General features: G+C 39.2%; 2 protein-coding genes across 3 annotated transcripts in view; both read right to left on the reverse strand.

The window, feature by feature from the left end:
* Positions 1–2,483: 2,483 nt before the first annotated feature.
* Positions 2,484–8,283, reverse strand: RSC1A1 (regulator of solute carriers 1). The gene has a single exon (XM_023532595.1). It carries the CDS (start codon positions 8,250–8,252, stop codon positions 6,414–6,416), a length of 1,839 nt encoding a protein of 612 aa, XP_023388363.1. The 5' UTR covers positions 8,253–8,283; the 3' UTR covers positions 2,484–6,413.
* DDI2 (DNA damage inducible 1 homolog 2) overlaps positions 7,274–18,137 on the reverse strand; it is a 33,291-nt gene continuing 22,427 nt past the window's right edge. The window contains exons 7-10 of one of the 2 annotated variants that reach the window (XM_011363504.2): positions 14,672–14,775; positions 13,098–13,287; positions 10,793–10,855; positions 7,274–8,284 (exon numbers count right to left, since the gene is read on the reverse strand). In XM_011363504.2, coding sequence (XP_011361806.1) covers positions 10,839–10,855; positions 13,098–13,287; positions 14,672–14,775 — 311 coding nt within the window. In that variant the 3' untranslated portion in view covers positions 7,274–8,284; positions 10,793–10,838. Of the gene's footprint in view, positions 8,285–10,792; positions 10,856–10,887; positions 13,288–14,671; positions 14,776–18,137 lie in introns of those variants that run through there. The other variant, XM_011363503.2, reaches the window with a different exon arrangement.

The raw sequence follows: 18,137 nt of genomic DNA on the forward strand, positions 1-18,137 counted from the left end.
TTTAAAGGGGCAGAGAGATGAGACAAAGATAAAAGTTCATGAACCATCTCAATTTAAAAGAAACTGATCAAACAAGAGTCTTATGATAAAAACTTTATTGTCTTAAATATCAAAGTTTTACACATCACTTTTCTTCAGAAAGTTCCTATTAAAAAAAGAAAAATAAAATAAAGTGTTTTGATTATTTAGGGCTGACTTACATTTCATTACGTGACAAAAACTCAAACCCAAATGCATCTAGTTCACTCAGCTGCAGACAGGTCCTACGTCCAGCCCTTAAACCAATGGCACAATGCAACCAACTTTGGGATTCCTGAGTTTGGTTCCCTTAAGTTCTCAGAGTTTTCCAACTCTCAAAACCAAAGCATTATGGAGTGACTGAGCTATTGGCAAGCCTACTTTGCCAATCAGGCCAGTTATTGTAAGATGCAGTAGTCTCTAAGCATAGTCAGGAAAGCACATGTGAGCAATTGCAAGAACAAATAAGGGGGAGAAGTTTCTATTTGCTAAGATTTGCCAAGTATGGCTACAAGACTGGTAAACAAACCTTACTTGAGTGCAAAGGCCATTGGCCCAACTTGCCATGAAGATTTCTGAATTAAAGCGAGCGAATCAATTTTCATCATAGGTGCACAGTGAAAAAAGCAAATGCAATCATTATGCTGAAGTGCTCTGAGTATATCACGAGAACTATTTCAAAAGGAGTAGACTAGAGAATGAAAATATAATCATTCAGAGGGAAAGGTCTCAGATGAGTGGCATAAACTCAGAAAGCTGTGGGGCCTTCAGAGAAGGAAAAAGAAGTCTGGTCGGCATCAGGTAATCTCGGACTGAAGGAAATCTGGTAATAATGCGACTGCCTCTGGTGGGAAACAGGTTGGCTCTTTTTTAAACCACAGATGCATTCATTCAAGTTGTGTGTAAAACAAACTCCTGGCAAACTATATCATTTCCCATCAAACATGTATTTTCCCCAGGAAAAAAGAACCCAGCATGCCCCTTCCCCAAGTCAGCTAATGAAAACCTTCTTATGGTACCTATTTAAAGAAATACAGTTCTGTAAGAATTAACCTAATTTTGTATTCCATGCCCCCACTCCAGGTTTTCTGTAATTTGCTTAGCTTTTTAAGAAACAATCTCCAACTCCTATACCCTTGACCACACCCTCCACAGATTTCATTCTACGACTGTGCCCTAAAACTTACCAGCGATACCCTTTCACCTTATAGCCTCGAGGGTCTAGATTACCAATCACCAATATGTAACTGTTAAACCTGTTTTCTCACTGTAAACCTTGTAACTAACTAGTAGTTAAGGTCAAGAAATTCTCCCTGTATGCGTCAAGATTACAACATATGTGGTGACATCTTAAATAATGTCCTTTTGATGGAGCTGACCTGTAGAAAGGTTCGGTAGAACCTTGAATCTCCTTGTAAATTTCTGCCCATCATCCGATCCCAGAACCTTGCTTGCTACATTTTCTGCTCTAGATTCCCATTTTCACATCTTACACTCAGCTGCTTCAAAACAGCAAACCCTGCAGAATTCTCTGCTAAGTCCTGTTCCCCACCAGTGTTCCAGAGCAGCCATGCTCCAAGGTGGGGTGGGGAGGATGCCACAGTACACTCCCACCTCCACCCTGCATGGAAGGCGGTCCTGAAGTGAGGAAAAGTTGACTGTCATTGGTGCATATTTCAGATCTCTACCCTGTCCACCCCCACCCACAACATAAACTGATTTCTGAATACTTTCTCTCTTCAAGTATTTCTATCAAATGTTCGAAATTTTTTTTGTCCGTTTCTCTATTTTTTTTAATTAACTTTTTAGAGAAATTTTAGGTGCACAGCATCTAAGTCCATTTTGAGCCTTATTTTCCCAGTCCTCTTTGAATTTGAATCATTCTAGTATGACTTTTAAAATAAAAGCCTAATAGGCAAAAACACATCTTGTTCTTGAAGCAAAAATTTGTTTCATGTCTCCTTACTACACTGAAAGCGTCACAAGGGCAGCTTCTGCCTGTTTCAGTCCCCCTTGTCCCCCACTAATACCTGGCACACAGGCACTTAATGTACGATGAATGAATCAATGAATTCTCGTTCAAAGACTCATGCGGCATAGCCTTCGAGAGAGTACCAGCTTCCTGTTCAAATAGATTTTTCCTGAACTTTTTCTGTGCCTTAACCACAATACTGAGAGTACAACAAAGAACACGACTAACAGCTAGAAAGCGTGTTTCAGCACTCTCGATGCAAAGAGCCCTGTTATCATGCGTCCATCTGGGGCGATCTAATGATGTGGTGCAGGATAATTCTGAATGAGCAGTAAAGGCGACCTCGGGACCAAGCCGCGCACGCCCTCTAGCCCCAGGAGGGTGTTTTCCAACTTACCCCCACCCATACTCCCATTTCCATTCCCCACCAAAATCCAATGCCTCTGATATGTGGAGAAACTAAGGCACAAGGGAAAGTCAAGCACATGGAAGGTTCGCCCCTAAGTTCTTCAGTTTATTCAATGAACTCTTAGTGACACCTACCGAGGGGCCACTAAGGTACAGAATTTGAGCCATGATTTTACATTTCCAGTTCTCAAGGACATGCTTGATCTTACTTTGTTAAGAATCGGTATTTTTAATTCATAGACAAAGCTATGTTTATTTTTTGGGACTCCTACCATGAAAGGCAACATCCATCTTCCGGGAAGGGAAACTTTTGATAACTTTTTCTTTTTGTTTAGTCAGACTACACCAACTCACCAAATTGGAAGGAAAAATTTGGCTTTTTGGTATTTTTGGAATGGCAGAATGCACAATCCAGTTAGCTTCCCTTATGTTACCAGTGATAAGTCTGAAATATGTAACAGTTCAATGATCCTCTTTACCCTCATGGCAGGTGGCAAACAGGTAAGAAATCAGAATGCACTCTCCTGGCCAGTTATCTGCAAGGCAGTTTTTTATACACATGGTGGGAGAAAAGCCACCACCAATGAAGAACATATCTGTAGATATGAAAACTGTTTGCTTTTTAATCTATGTAAAATGAACTGTACGGCATCTGTCAATCACATGTATATATACACATGAGCTGATGGTTAAACCAATGAAATTTTTATGGCTTTTACTAGAGACAGAAGTGCTAAAGGAAGAACAGGCAGATTCCACTTTAACTGGTTATCATAAAATCTGTGATACAAAGTCTCATATATCTTTTCATTTTTATGCAACCCTCTTGCTGGAGAAATGCTTCGGGAAAAAAACACATGGGGTTCATTTCCCTTTAGTGCATATGGAGATAAGGAGCTCTAGGAAGTTTCGTAGGCTGCAAGGCAAACAGTTTTAACGCACACTCACCATCTATCCAGTTCCTTTTGCCAAGCAACTGGTAATCTTGTATATTTACAGCTAAAGCCCAAACTGTGGGATGAAGGCTACTGGCTGGTGTCTGGAGGCCTAAACAGGTCCAAGTAGAAATAATTCTTACCAGCTTTAATGGGCAAAATCTATAGCCTAGATATAGCTGTCTAGTTACCAAGCACATTCTTACAAACAGGAACCATCTCAAGGGAAAATGCAGAAGTTATACATAAAGACCTTCTCCTCTCTTTGGTGAATAAACTGAGACCATCCTTGGAGGTACGCGCTAATCAAGAGAGCTTGTCCAGTACTGGTTATGGCAAAGGAGTTGTCCAGTAAAGTGGCCCATTACTGGATATGGCTGGCTGTTATCAGTTCTGTTGGTAACCAGAGGAGTTTCACAATGATCTTGTCTTATTCTTGGAGGAGTTAATCTCTAATTTCTGCACGTTGAATAAAAGTTGACAATGAAGGTTCACTAGCGTCATGTTCCTTAATTCCCTTTGTGTTCTAGAACTGCCGAATTTAAACATCCTTCAAAACCCTAACAACGGCAACGACTTTACTTTCATACAAATGGACAGGAGGATCTTAAAATTAAAATCAATTATACACACTGAAAAATAAACGATGAAAAAGGGCAAGGATATTTGGCAAGTGGGTTAAACTCATTTGAAGTATTCCTAACAAGAATTACATGTACAACTAGAGGCCTAGTCAACTTTTTTTCTAGAAATAAATATACATATACATTAAAAAGCTATTGCAATGAAACCTTTTCCAGACTGATATTCATACTCCCCCTGGGATAGATCCTCAAATCTCCACATTGTGAAAAATCAGTGGCCAAGCCTCTGAGTGGTATAAGCCATCTACTCACATAGGAAACCCTGAGGCCTCTCTTCACACAAAAGGCCTTTTTGGAGGAGCCTATTGTCATTGGTTAGTTCCTCTACCCAACATCCACCCGACATCCACCCTACTCCGTGGCCCTAAAGATTTATTAGTTTAGAATAAATTCCAAACCACCACTCATAAAGTAAATACAGGGGCCCATTGCATTGTCATTAGATTTTGCTTCAATCAACTACTTAATTACAATCACAGCTCTAAGAATCGATTGACAGAAATCCTATAAGCAGCTTCCTAGCACATCTTACATCTTTGGTGTAGGGCAAGCAAAAGGGTCTGTAACATGTGATTGTCTAAAAGGACATTTTAAAGACAATCTGGCTACCCTGTTGTTCTGAGTGCCCTCTTGAAAACTGTGAACTACAACTCCTGTCAATCACTTCCTAACTTCAGAGGATCATGATGAATCTATGTTACTTTCTGTAACATTTCTAAAGTCTCCTAACCACACACACACAAACATCACAGTCAAAAGAAAGAGGATGGAATAGAGTAGAAATGTCTTTAAGTGTACCCAAATTAAAATTTCAAAAACTCCTGAGATATGAGCCTCCATTTTGATTGTGCTAAATGATGTGAATTTTGATGGAAGGAATAAGTTTTCAAAGAGAGTAGGACTTTAGACAAAATCATTTAACACTAAGTTCACAAATCACCCTTTCAAAAGTTCTGTTTCAAACACATTGCAAACTGTAACCTGGAATTGCGAATTACCATGCTCAAAATTCTTTTCAATAAAATCAACCTTTTAGATTCCTGCTAGGTACATAAGAGAGCTTCCAGGGGGAAAAAAAAAATATTTAAAATCTATCCAGTAGGATTATTGCACAGTGGGGCCCACAGAACAATGATTCCCAAGGGCTCGTCCTCATATAAAAAAAGGCCACAATAAATACATCTACATACTATGCCCCGCTCTAACTTGACACAGTAAACACAAATATGGCGAATCTTGCTTAAAAAAAGAAACTCCTGAGGAAAGGAAAGGGTGAAAAACTCTACCAAGGCCACTTAAGTCAGAAACTGCATCTGCTATCTCCACTGCCGCGAAGGACAGCCACCGAACACACTGACCATTCCGAGCACCGCGATGAACTGGTGACAAGGTCCGCGCTTCATCTTTCACTCAGTTCACAGCTCAAACTGAGCTACAGAACCTTCTAGAAGATGAGTTTAGAAAGGAAACAAACTGCTGGCAATCAACCCATCGGCCGAACTTAAGCTCATCATTAGTCATTCAGGGTTGAGGTGTAATCAGTGAGATGCTAGCAAACCCAATCTCTAGTAAATTCCAGTGTTTTAGGCCATTATTTTTCACTCAGAGTTCTTGAAACATCACCAAGACATTTGCAAATGGAATTACAGGTTTGTTTGTTTTTTTAAATCTGGGTAGCACCATGTTTCAATCTAATGAAAATTCTCCCACAAGATTTCATCCAAGGCATTTGGCAATCTATGCAGCAGCCTCTGATATACAAAGAAACCCAAGTTTTAAACCCTTTTGACTGATTCCTTTAAAATGTCAAATCCTAACCACATAAATAACCACTCTAGAATATTATTCAATTATTCTCCAATTTCCCGTTATAACTGGTGAATCATAATACACAAAGAGCACTGGGTAGAATTCCAAACACCAAACCACGTGGTCAAAAATTTGTAACTTGACAACTGAATCAACAAGCCATACCTTGCCTACAGCACAGACGCAGCCAAAGTGTGAAGATAATCACCTTTTAGCTGCATGGGTGGTGGGATTTCTCACAGCTTCTGCTTTTCAAAGCATTCACTCTCATTCTAAAATGGTATGCTAAACACGAAACCATCAATTTTATTCCAGAATACATCACCTTAAGGAGAATAAAAAGTTTCTGTATGCACATACTGCCAATACATTTAAAAAGGCCCAAATTTTAACAAATAGAATAGACAAATTCATCAGACAAGAGAGCATAAATTACTTTGGCCGAAAAAAATCTTTTAAAAAAAAATCTGGCTCAACATTCTGCTTGCAGGTTCCTACGTATACTGTATATGTGGTGAGTGTGTGAGTGTGTGTGTGAGTGAGTGTGAGTGTGTGTGTGTGTGTGTGTGTGTGTATACATAGCTTTCTTTAAGGGAATGGAGTAAGGTCTAGCCCACTTTTCTATGGTTATGTAGGAACTACAATGTTCTTTGCCAGCAAAACGAGAAGTGCAAGGTCTGCATTTCCACCAACTTGATGCAAAGCCCCAAGAGCTTCCTGCAAGGTAAAGCCAGCACGGAGAATCCGGTCGATGTCTGCAGCAGGAAAAATTAATGGTGTAAGAATGGAGAGACTTGAGGATGGGTAGCTAGTAGGTGGCTCGAATTCAAGAAGTGGCCCTGCAGCTTCCAGACAGACATCTTCTCTGGTCTCAGGCCTGTCTGTCACTGGATTCTGTGTGCCCTGACCCAAATCTTTAACCAAGATGAAATCTGATGACAAGGACTTAGTTGGCTCTGAAGTCTGACTGAGTGCATCCTCACCTGCTAAGAGTTTAGGTGAAATTTCAACACCTAAGGTGCAGTGTAACTGATTAGACATTTTAGCCGAGGCTGCAGTGACAGGACTGCTCTCGTTTACTGATTCCTTAGACTTGGGGACATCTTCGTTATCAGTTAACAGGCCATCGCCTGGACCCCTGATGTTAATATTTTCTACATCTTCTACCCCCGCGCCAGCAGAAGTGTCTGTTAATTTTTCTGTCTTCATTGACACAGATACAGCCTGATAAGAGGAGACCTGTGAACACTGTTCACTCTGGGTAGCTGCGAGATGCTTATTTGGGGTCCATCTTTCAGAAAGGTCCTCAACACCTGTTTGGCCCTCAGCTACCGTTTCTGATTGACAGACGACTTCTTCACATGTATTTTCTGAAGCTGGTTTACTACTAATGACCAAAAGTTCATGAAGTTCCTTCAAGGCTGCTGTTATAGATGAGCAAGATTCCTCTGCTGACTCCACAGAAGGATGACAACCGCTACACAGACTTAAAGAGGGGGAGCGAGTCCCATATTCTTTATTTGTTCCAGACATTTCAACATTACTTTCTGGGAGCTGTAAATTTTGAGTGGAAATGGAATTACTCAAAATTTCAGATGAAGAGGTACATTTTGACGTTTCTACTTCCATCACGGGATTATCTAAGGTGAGATCAGAGGCACCGATGTTCTTGACGTTGGCATTCTGACCGCCTGCTGAATTAAGCACAGCGACTAGAGACTGTTCATCTAGATCTACTTCCATAAATGTTTCTGAATTTGAGCAGTCAGAGCATCCTGAAGGTGGAATATTTTTCTGTGTACCTGGAAGACCCACATTCTGCTGTAGCCTGTCTTTTTCCATTGTAGCTTCCACATCAACACTTTCTGGTTGAACCTGTTGCCTTCCTCCAAGAAGTTCAAGGTCCCCTGTGTTACAAAGATGTTCCTGGTCACGTAGAGCACTCTGCTGTACAACCTCACGCTGTTTGCTCTCTGGTTCTTCGTGCTGCCAAAGGCCATTCGCTTGACTCAGATTCTGACATTCTGGATGCCAACCATTTTCACCTAGAAACCTCTGTGGTTCTTGCATCCTACTTGTTGTGACAGACAAATTAGTTTCTTGTCTCGTGTGGAGATGAGACGTGGGGCCCTGGGTGCTTCTTTCAGCAGGAGATTCCTCCAGGTTATCTGCAACAATGGCTTCTTCGGATGAACTCTGCAAAGGCATAGTTGGACTCTGGTCTGCTGGAGAAGCACAACCAGGAAAATCCTGCAGAGGAACACGGTCTTTCTTCTCAGAGGTGATCTGGAATTCAGCTGAAGCCTTCACAGCTTTAGGTTTGATGTCGTCCGGGTCACTGGGCTTGAAAGGGCAGACTGAAGCAGAGACCGAGCGAGCAAGGCCCGCAGGATTACCTATCTCAGGGCTCTGTCCTAAAGGACGGGCTGGACGGCTGACTCCACCTGAAGTTGGTAATGATGACATTCCCAGTGAGGTAGTTTCTTCACTGCTTTTCTCTATGTGGAACAAAAGGGAAAGGAAAAAAGATTAGTTAAGTTACAGAAGCCACTAAATTATCAGAGGATACAAATCCGAACAGGATAGAACAAAATCAGGTCCTTAAACTTGGGTTTGTTTATATTCATAGACTTATACAAGAACCATTCCCACTGTGGTAGACAATTTAACATCACACCACTGAAATAAGAGGTAGGCATGTTCTTAATAAAATATGTGTATTGAAATTCAATATTTTATTTTAAGTGCCATTAATAAACGTCCACATAATGGCTGGGTTCGTGCTCGAGACTGGAGGACATTTACGTGTCTTCATTCTCAGCGAGTTCATAACCCTAGAATAGTTTCTCCAAGTGTGTTCGCTCCACCACTTGCCCTAAAATCCCCTGGGATGTCTGCTAGGCACACGGATTCTGGCGAACCATCCTTGGGAGCAAACCTAGGCATCTGCATTTTCAATAAGCTCCTCAGGTGATTCTTAAGTATATTACAAATTCTGAAGCTGTCTGCACTAGAATGATTCTCAAGCTAAGGCATCTTTAGTGTTTTCAATGTGAACACTAAGGATATCAAAAAGAAGTCTAAAATCAGGTATATTTGGGACAGGGCGAAAGTTATAAAGAGAAAGAAGAATGTAATACTCGGGGACCTCCAGAAGACAGAAAAGCAAACATTCTGTTTAATTCTATCCAAATATCCTGAAAATCATGATAAAACTATGTGAGCATGACTCAGAGAACAAAAACAAAGCGAAGGATCAAAAAGATTAAATCCCAATCAACATCTTACCAAATAATGCAACTTTAGGAAAGACTCTCAGTTGCTTTTATCACACTAACACAGTACGACTAAGTAAGAACATTTAAGTATTTTTCAGAGCAGGGGAATGCTGGGTCAGGGGTAGAGTTCAGGCAGTGGAAGGAGATAGTTCATGATAGTTTTTCAATAGGCAATGACGACTTAGATCCATTGCAACTTAACTGTCACTTACATAAGATGGCAGGCTTAGCTGTTACCTCAGTATAAGCATAGTAACATTCAACATCAGTTTAACTCTCTTTTTGCCACTGACCCAGTTAGAACTGAACCTCTACGCGATTATTCTAAGACCTTTAAAAGTCAAAGGCTGGTGACGAAAATGACTTCACAGTCTGATCTGTAAGGGCAGATGTGAACATTAGCTTCTGATGCAGGGGTCTGACCTTGACTTAAGAAGTCATGGAGCAATGCAGTTACAACTCAAATGGCTCCAAATCATTCTATTCCAACAGTGATTAACAGCATGAGAAGATAAAGCACTACGTCAGGAAGTTACTGATTTCTTGTGAAACAATCTTACTCATAGTTTGATGGTAAATGAGAAAACTACATTTATCTCAGTGCAAACTATATCCATTAGTCTAAAACAGTTATTATTTATCAATCCCTCAGGCTGACTCTGAAAAAGATTCTATTTTGAGTTAATGTGAACAGAAAAGATGCATTGTAGTGAGATGCTCTCGTTAGCGGCATGCGGAGGCCCGTGATAATGGCCTTCTGACAACTGGGTGAGGTCAAGGTGAACATGGCCTCAATGCACTGTGTACTCACTATAAAAACAGCATATAGTGCTCCTGTAGCGGAGAGGGTCAGTTTCACTGGCCTGAGTCCTAGACGTGGGGAGGACTGGCTCAGCGCTACAGGATAGGAGAGGAGGACGAGGACAGTGGATGGAAGAATTAAACTATGCCTGCTTTTACACCCCCCCCCGAGAAAAAGAAAAAAAAAAAGAAGAAATTAAGAGCTATGTATCTTAATTACAACCAGCCTGCAAACCCCTATAGAGTCCTAGGCCAATAGTTTAAAAGACCGCCTTTCCTCCTCTTGATACGTCAGCTAATACACTCAGGCCGACATCTGCCTCACTGACTCTACGAGCACAGTGCCTCCCGTGAAGGTCTGAAAGCTAGGGAGAGAGGGAAAAGCAGTCTTGGCTTCTGCTGCTGGGACAACAAAACTTCAGTCTCGCCTATGTTATTGACTCTGGGAACCTGGACAAGTCACCTGGCCTAAGTTTCCATTTCTTCTTCAACAGATGAAATCTTCTGCCTCTGTATAACTCCAGGTAGTTGTATGCAGTAATGCGAAAAAGGAACTTTCAGTTCTTCAGAAGAAAGGGACTTGTGAAATCCATAACAGCACAGTTACTTCCAACAGCAAAGTGCCGAGATGCTGATATTCCTGATTTGATAGTTGCAATGTAAGATGGACACTGTTTTTACTGGGACTTCCCTGCCCTTGGACTGTTCTAACAAAAAAAAAAATTGATAAAATTTCAAACGGGAAATTATGCTTAGGTATGTGTGTATGCCGACATACGAACGTCTACACAGGCTGGTTGTAACCAGATTACACGAGGTGAAATGGTGAAAGACAGACGCTACGTTACAAAACCGCTGCAGATACAGAGACTTTCAGACCACAGACGACTGGATGGAAGGCGTAATTAAGGCGGTGACTATAAATACCTGGTCTGGGGCCCACTCCAGCTGCAGCACACACACACTACATGCATCATGGCTTCTGACGCTCTGTTTGAATTAGGAAACAGACAAGCAAACTTGGGTTAACAATGCAAACCACACAGCATGCGGGGTTACAGTCTCCATTCCTTTGTCATCTTTAACATCAGGAACTGGGAGGGTCAGAGCTGGGGAATGTATGTGTCTGTCGTTTGGACATCCAAAAGATTCACTGGTTGCTTTAATTCTCTCACAATACAGAAAGTCATCTGTCAACTTCAACAGATTTTCAACAGAACTTGGAAAGAAATTAATTTCACACACAGAGAATCAGGGGCAAACATGTGAGACAGTGAAAAAAAGTAGACCCATAGACGGAACTACACGACATGGCCATCTCATGGAGTAAAACACATGGAACAGTCACTTTCCAAATTTCTTTCTCGGTTGAGATTTATTTTAGAAGAAAAACAAACCAAACCTGACCATCTAACGTAGCTTAATTTACCTTTTAACCTGTTTTTAGAACATATCAGATACAGCTCCTACTCTGAATTATTTTTCAATTGATAGATAAGATAAAGATACTTTGGTATAGAGTAGTCACCAAAGAAATAGTTTTTAACAAAAATACTTTCACCTACTATGTCCAGAGTTTCGATTTTGATGATACCGGAAAGCTGATGTTCCAGACAAATAGGACCTGATGTTGTAAGATTATTTCATTACTTAACATTACAAAAATTAGCACACGCCAATACACTGTCAGTAACAAAAGGTCATAGAGAGCGCCATTTCCTTTTAATCCTTTTAATCTCCTTCACTAGGCATAAAAATTGTGGTTTCTATTTGAATCTCCTAAACTTTTTATTAAAAGAAGGTAATTACCCAAAGAGAGAAAGTGTTACCAGGTTGGAAAGCACTGCTACCATGAGCTAGTGTTTCTCAAACAAAAGTGCCAAACTGTGTGTGGGGCGGCGGGGGGGAATAGAGATTTCACAAAATTAAAATATGCCCCATTTTATTAATACATGGTGTTATGACTAAGCTCACAAGTTACTACAGAAATGTAAAATCTTCTAAGTAGGTACATCAAACTCATTCAAGCTTGCCTTGCAGTGAAGATTAAAACTATGAATTTTTTCTGTCTGGTTGTTCGAAATTCTCCCTTTCTTACAAAATACTTAAGTCACAACCAAAACTGTACTTCATACATAAAACTGAGCTAAAAGGTGCTGGTGGAGTAGATTCTGAACAAGGCCAGCTTGGAAAACTCTATCTGCTACCCACGCCCAGTCTACGGAGGCTCAGGGCTAAACCACTGCATGTTCTCCAGTAATAAACACTGGCAAAATTTGGCTGGTTATTTTGAAAGCTCTTATCCTTTTTGTCTTTAGGGGAAAGCTACTCCCTGAACTTGTAGCTCTAATACATTTTATTAAATACCAGAAAATGCAATGTGTGATGTTAGTCACTGATGAATAATTATGCTCAAGACTTTAAAATAACCCAAACCTAAAAGTTCATTCTCTTCAGCTTCTAGAAAATGCATCCCAGAGTTACTGTTCTGAAACAGATGGGGAAAAATTACCCACAGAAATGGAATTTCAGCAAAACTGTGTCCTTCCATTTTACCAGAAAACTTGGCTTGGTCTTTAGATTTAAGTAAGCTACAACAATTGAGACTGAGGAAAAAAAGAATTAGGTAGCTTCATTTCAATAGCTTACACACTATTCTTATTTGGCCCAGTGACACACTAGTGTGACATCATTAATAGCATAAACACTATATTTTGATTAATGTTCAATTATGCTTCTTATTGCTATTTCTTCCGTCTCTGGTGACAGCACTTTCAGCCGATATTAAAAAGGCTAGGGTTGCATAATCACAATGACTACACGATTCTTCAAAATAGATGGGCCTAAGAAAAGGAGAAGAAAATTTCAGGGAAATACTGTTGAACTCAAAAGAAGTGTCTGCTTACTGTTATAATTTTCTTTAGGTGGGGGAAAAAAAACACAAATGATTTTTTTAGGAAGCCTACCAAAATGTGCCTATGCAAGTAATTCCCCAATCTATCGTGCACATACCGGTGGATTGCTGTTTGCTGTTTCTTAATCTGCTGAAACACAGTTTTTCTTTACTGTATTTAGAGATGGAAGGAGGCAGTAAGAGGACAAGGAACACATCTGACAGGACGATGAGACTGATTACGAACTGGAAAGGTCCCCCTATCCCCTCTGCAGCTTGAACTTCCCTGGCTCACCCACCAATGACAGTGTTATTCAAGAGCCTGGCCACTGCCGATACCTGTATCCTGTACGGACTTTTGAAGGGCTTCTGCTAATTCTTGGTCTGCAATGTCCTCTGGCCTCACGTCCTCTCGCCCGGCCCCATATGCCAACCGGGCACACTCTGGTAACTCGCCCTCAGGAAGGAAGGTGGTCTGTGAGCCTGTGGTGCCGATCACCAGGACATTTTTCTTGAGGTCAATGGAACACTTACGAGGAAGAAACCAAAGACTGATGATAGCAGGTAAAACGCCATGCAGAAAAATCATGATCTTGAATTTAAAACTCCACTTGCAAGGGGCAACAATGACAGAGACAGATGGTTCGAAAAAACTTTACCTGAAAGTATTTAAACTTTAACCAAAGTGATTCTGTCTGTTAATTTAGAATTTTTTAATATTTAAAGTTTATAGCAGCATAACCTTTATAGGATATAGTTTACACTTATGTGTCTAACACAACATCGGTTCATTTCTGAGTTTAAATGTAATACATGTTCATTGTAGAAAATTTGGAAAAATGCCAGGCATAATCAGCAGCACCACTTTTCACAAACATATAAGTGACTTTTTCTCATAAAACTGAGACATACCACTTATCTGGTTTTACGTTTTGCTTTTCGTTTACTGTAGAAAGTGCAGCTCATATTTACACTCTACACTAACGGTCTCAAAAGTGGTACAGCAGTTAGGCAATGCCTACAAAAGCGTCCTCTACTTCATACTCATGCCGCCCTCCTTTTCCTGCGTATTTCTGTAATTCTTTAATACAGGATAGTTACACATATCTGTAAAGTTGGAGACTCCTGGTCTGTATCATGATGAAAAAAATAGGGAAAAATAGTGACAATATGGGTTTTATTTATACATACATTCACTCATTCCTTCTACTTAAAATTCTGTACTTTGATTAGAAAATCAATGCAGTATGTATTTTATAGAAATTTAATATTAAAAAATTTTAAGGAGTATTAGAGACATAAAAATATTGACTAGATATGAAACCTTACTGTGAAGAATTTTACTACCCAGTGGATACTAATTGCTTCTTCACTGAATTCACCTTTCAACAAATTATTAGGCTTCAGAGCATTTGTAGAAATATCACTACAAATGAAGGTACAAACCATTCTCCCTGTACATTTCTATTTCTGGTATCTTATGTGTACCGTCTTCTTTAATCCTGAAGTTCTTCTTCCCAAGTTTTTTTCCCCAAGTACTGTTTGACTAGCTATTAAAGACTTATAAACTTACACTTGCAGTAAAATCGTGTGTTATCGACACTTCCCTACAAACCCATCAAAAAATTACTTGAGTTCTAATCAGAAACTAAAATTATGCAAAGGAACCAAATTGCCCATTATATCTCAAAACAGATGGCGAGATTTAAGATTCAGAGAGATTTCACAAAAACAGATTCTATATCTACTTATACGTAATTTCAAACTTTGTATGACATCATTAATTAAGGACCTTTCTAGGTCTGAAGAGTCACGCTTCTTAGTTTTCCACTACACACAACACAGCCAAGAGAAATGATGCAATAACCACAGAAGATACAAAACGCCAGCGCAGAAAGTAAGTTCTTAATTACCTGATGTCGTTTCAGCATGTCCAGTCCCAGGAGCATGTCCATGGGCTGTTCCTCAAGTATAGAGAAGGAACACGCCAGGAAATCTCCTTCAATTTGAACCTGAGCTGAAGCACATGACAAAGAGAAGAGGTTACTGATTCTTGCTTCAAAAGGCCAGGCAAGCTTTGGACATGTATCTATCATTTCTGTGCCCTGCTTCTTGCAATAAGTCAAAGCCAAGGCAAAGCATGCAAACAGATGAATTAAGTATGAAAAGAAAATCCTGTAACACTAACGATCAGTCTAAAAGTCAATGAAGGTGCCAGCTAGTAAAGTGGATTAAAAAAAAGAGACCAATTTCTCCAATAAACCACCCACTTCCTGTATATGTACAAAGGTTTTCTAAAAGGGAAATAAAATCTGTACACTTTAAACCTTTTAAATTAGCTTCCAAAAAGTCAACTGTTTATTACCTGTTATAATCAAGTTTCTATTTGCCCAACCAGAGACAATGACAAGGCCTGTGTTTGCCTGGAGCCTTCTGCCTTGCCTCTTTTGTCAATTACTCTTCTTACTTTACATATTACAAGTTTTACTGTTATTACGTATATCTTATAAACAGAAGAGTGTATGAAATATATTTATCCTATAAAGCCTAAAAGAATAAACACCTATGCATCTTTCCCAAGTTAAGAAACAGAAAACTAAGAAGTCTCCTATATGTCCTACTGATCATGACTTATTCTTTGCCTCCTCCCAGCCTCCTAGCTCTCTTGGGTTTTGTGTTAATCATTCCCAGCTTTTCTTATAGTTCTTACCAGCTTTATATGATTTCTAAGCAACATATTAACTCGTTTTGTTTTTGAACTATAACTCGCTTTTACTCAAAAAATACTGAGGTACTTTATCCCGACAGATGCATGTGACTATATGTCTTTGACTTATAAAAAGTGGTACAGCAGTTAGGCAATGCCTACAAAAGCGTCTCCCCTTAGAGTACTGTAATGTCTAATACACCAGAATTGATATAGCCATTCCTCCTACAGGACTTTCTGGGTTGCTTCTAGTTTCCGCTGTGACAGCAATGCTAACATGAATATTCTTGTACTTGTCTCCTGGTGCGCCGAGAATTTCTCTGAGGTATATTCTAAAAAGTGGAATTACAAGATTCTACAGATTAGGCTCAACTCTGCTTGGTGATGCTGAATTATTTTCTAAAAAGTTCCTAGTAGTGCATGGAAGTTCCCATTGCTCCACACTCTCACCAACATTCAACATCTTTAGATTTAAAATCTTGCTAATCTGGCAATAATTTTGTACTTTCTTGGTTAATAATGAGGTTAAGCCATTTTTCTTATACTTATTACCTATTTGAGTTTCCTTTCAAACAGCTTACGTAACTTTTTTATATTGTGTTTCTTACTGAGTTGGAGGATACAGAGTATGTGTATATTCTGAATATGTAACCTTTATTAGTTATATGTTACTAAAATTCTTTCCTAGTTTGTTCACTTTTTTATGATGTCTTTTGATGAAGAGTTCTTAATCTGTGGCTGAATTTATCAAACACTTTCCTTTCTAGCTCTGAAAGAAGCTCTTCCCTATGCAAGATATTCTACATTTTCTCTTAAAAGCTTTGACTCTGCCTTCCACACCTAGGTCGTTAATCAACCTTGAATTGACCTTTGTGTGTGATGTGAAGCAGGGTCCAATTTCCAATGCATCTTTTCCACATGGATTACCAATTGTCCTAGCACCATTTGCTGAAACTTTCCCCAGTGCTCTGTAAGATTTCCTCTTTCATTTGTCCAGAGTCACATAAGTCCAAGTTTGTTTCTGTTCTAATCCTTTTGTTTTGATATATAGAAGGGGAAGTTACTCCGAGTATCTTGACTACTTCTGCAATAAAGGGCCTATATAAAATTTAAAACTAGTGCATCAAGTCTCTCTCTTTCTCTCTCTCACACACACCCACACACACACACACCCACACCCACCCCTATTGGGATGCTGATGGTATTAACAAGGATTCTGTCAATCAATGTTGGAGAATTACCACCTTCAACATACTGAGCCTCCCTATTCACCGTATAGCTCTCCTTATTTAGATTTTCCTTATTGTCATAAGGCTCCCTTCATGCCTATCACAGCCAAAGCTGCAAAATAGTAAAACTTGTTTATCCACAAGGAAGGACACAGTGACTGGTCGTATTTTGTCTCCTCCTATTGTCTTCTCACTTAAAACCATGAAAAATCTGAGAACTCAGACTCTGAAGCAACCAATTTGTGGTATTCCTATCTAATTTCAGTCCTACTATGGGCAGGAAAGTATGAGAGCAAGGTATTTAAATTATCCTATTCTACATAAACCAACCAAAGAAGAAAAGAAAAGAGAAACTAATAGACACGTATATTAAAAAAAATGTGAAAGAGAAAAATAGGTAGAAAAAACTATAATTTTCAATAAAAGAAAAGTAGCTTACGATAAGAAACCAGTTTTTTGTCTTGAAATTAATGTAGTAAAAACTAATAATACTTGATTATATAAGGACATTAAGAAGAATATCCATTCAGTGCTGCAGAAACCAGGTTGGTGCCAGTTAGCAATAGAGAGTAACTGTAACCTTTGATTCAGTAGTTTTACTTACAGGAATCTTGACTAAGGAAAAAAATCAAACTGTGCACAAAACTACATAAAAATCCACTGCTACGTTACAATGATGAAATATTGGGGGAAAATATATCTCAAAAGTTGATCATTAAACCTATACAATAGAATATCATTCATTTATTTAAATGATGCTTATGAAATTTATAGTAACATTGGGAAAATGTTACAAATGTTAATTTTCCTTAAAGCAGAGTTTAAAATTCTATACATCATCTGACCACCTTTTATAAGAAAAAAAATGCATGGAAACAAGGCCAAAAAGAGATCTATCCAAATATCATTAATGGCTGATTCTCCCTGAAAGGATTAAAAGTATTTTCACTTCTTTCCACACTTCTATACTTTCAAAATTCTCTACAATGAGCATTAAATCGCTGAAGAAAAAACAAAAAGAAGAATTGTAATTAGAGATGAAGGATTAAACACATATATTTATCTCTGTTTACTCCTAAAAAATTATGAAAAGAAAATTTTTTTTTTTACGGTAAAAATCACTAAGGCCAAAAATAATGGAAGAGACAAGTGAAACAGTTTTGGAACTAAGAAAGCGGATGACAGTAAGAAAAACTAAGAAGCAACCCAATTAACGTCACAGAACTCCCCAGAGGCTGATGAAGTGGTTGAAACAAGTATTTCTGCAAATAGGGCAGAGGCAGGTCCAGGCAGATAGGCTAAAGGTCTACGCAGGCAATTGGTATAACCACTGTGGAAAACAGTATGGAGGTTCCTCAAAAAAACTAAGAATTGGTCTACCATATGATCCAGCAATCTCTCTACTGGGTATTTACCCCAAAGACTTGAAAACCCATATCCGAA

Source organism: Pteropus vampyrus, unplaced genomic scaffold (assembly GCF_000151845.1).
Source record: "Pteropus vampyrus isolate Shadow unplaced genomic scaffold, Pvam_2.0 Scaffold86, whole genome shotgun sequence".
Classification (NCBI taxonomy): domain Eukaryota; kingdom Metazoa; phylum Chordata; class Mammalia; order Chiroptera; family Pteropodidae; genus Pteropus; species Pteropus vampyrus.

Bases quoted from the DNA above. Each gene is read 5' to 3' on its own strand.
- RSC1A1 (XM_023532595.1), bottom strand. From the start codon at position 8,252: ATGTCATCATTACCAACTTCAGGTGGAGTCAGCCGTCCAGCCCGTCCT.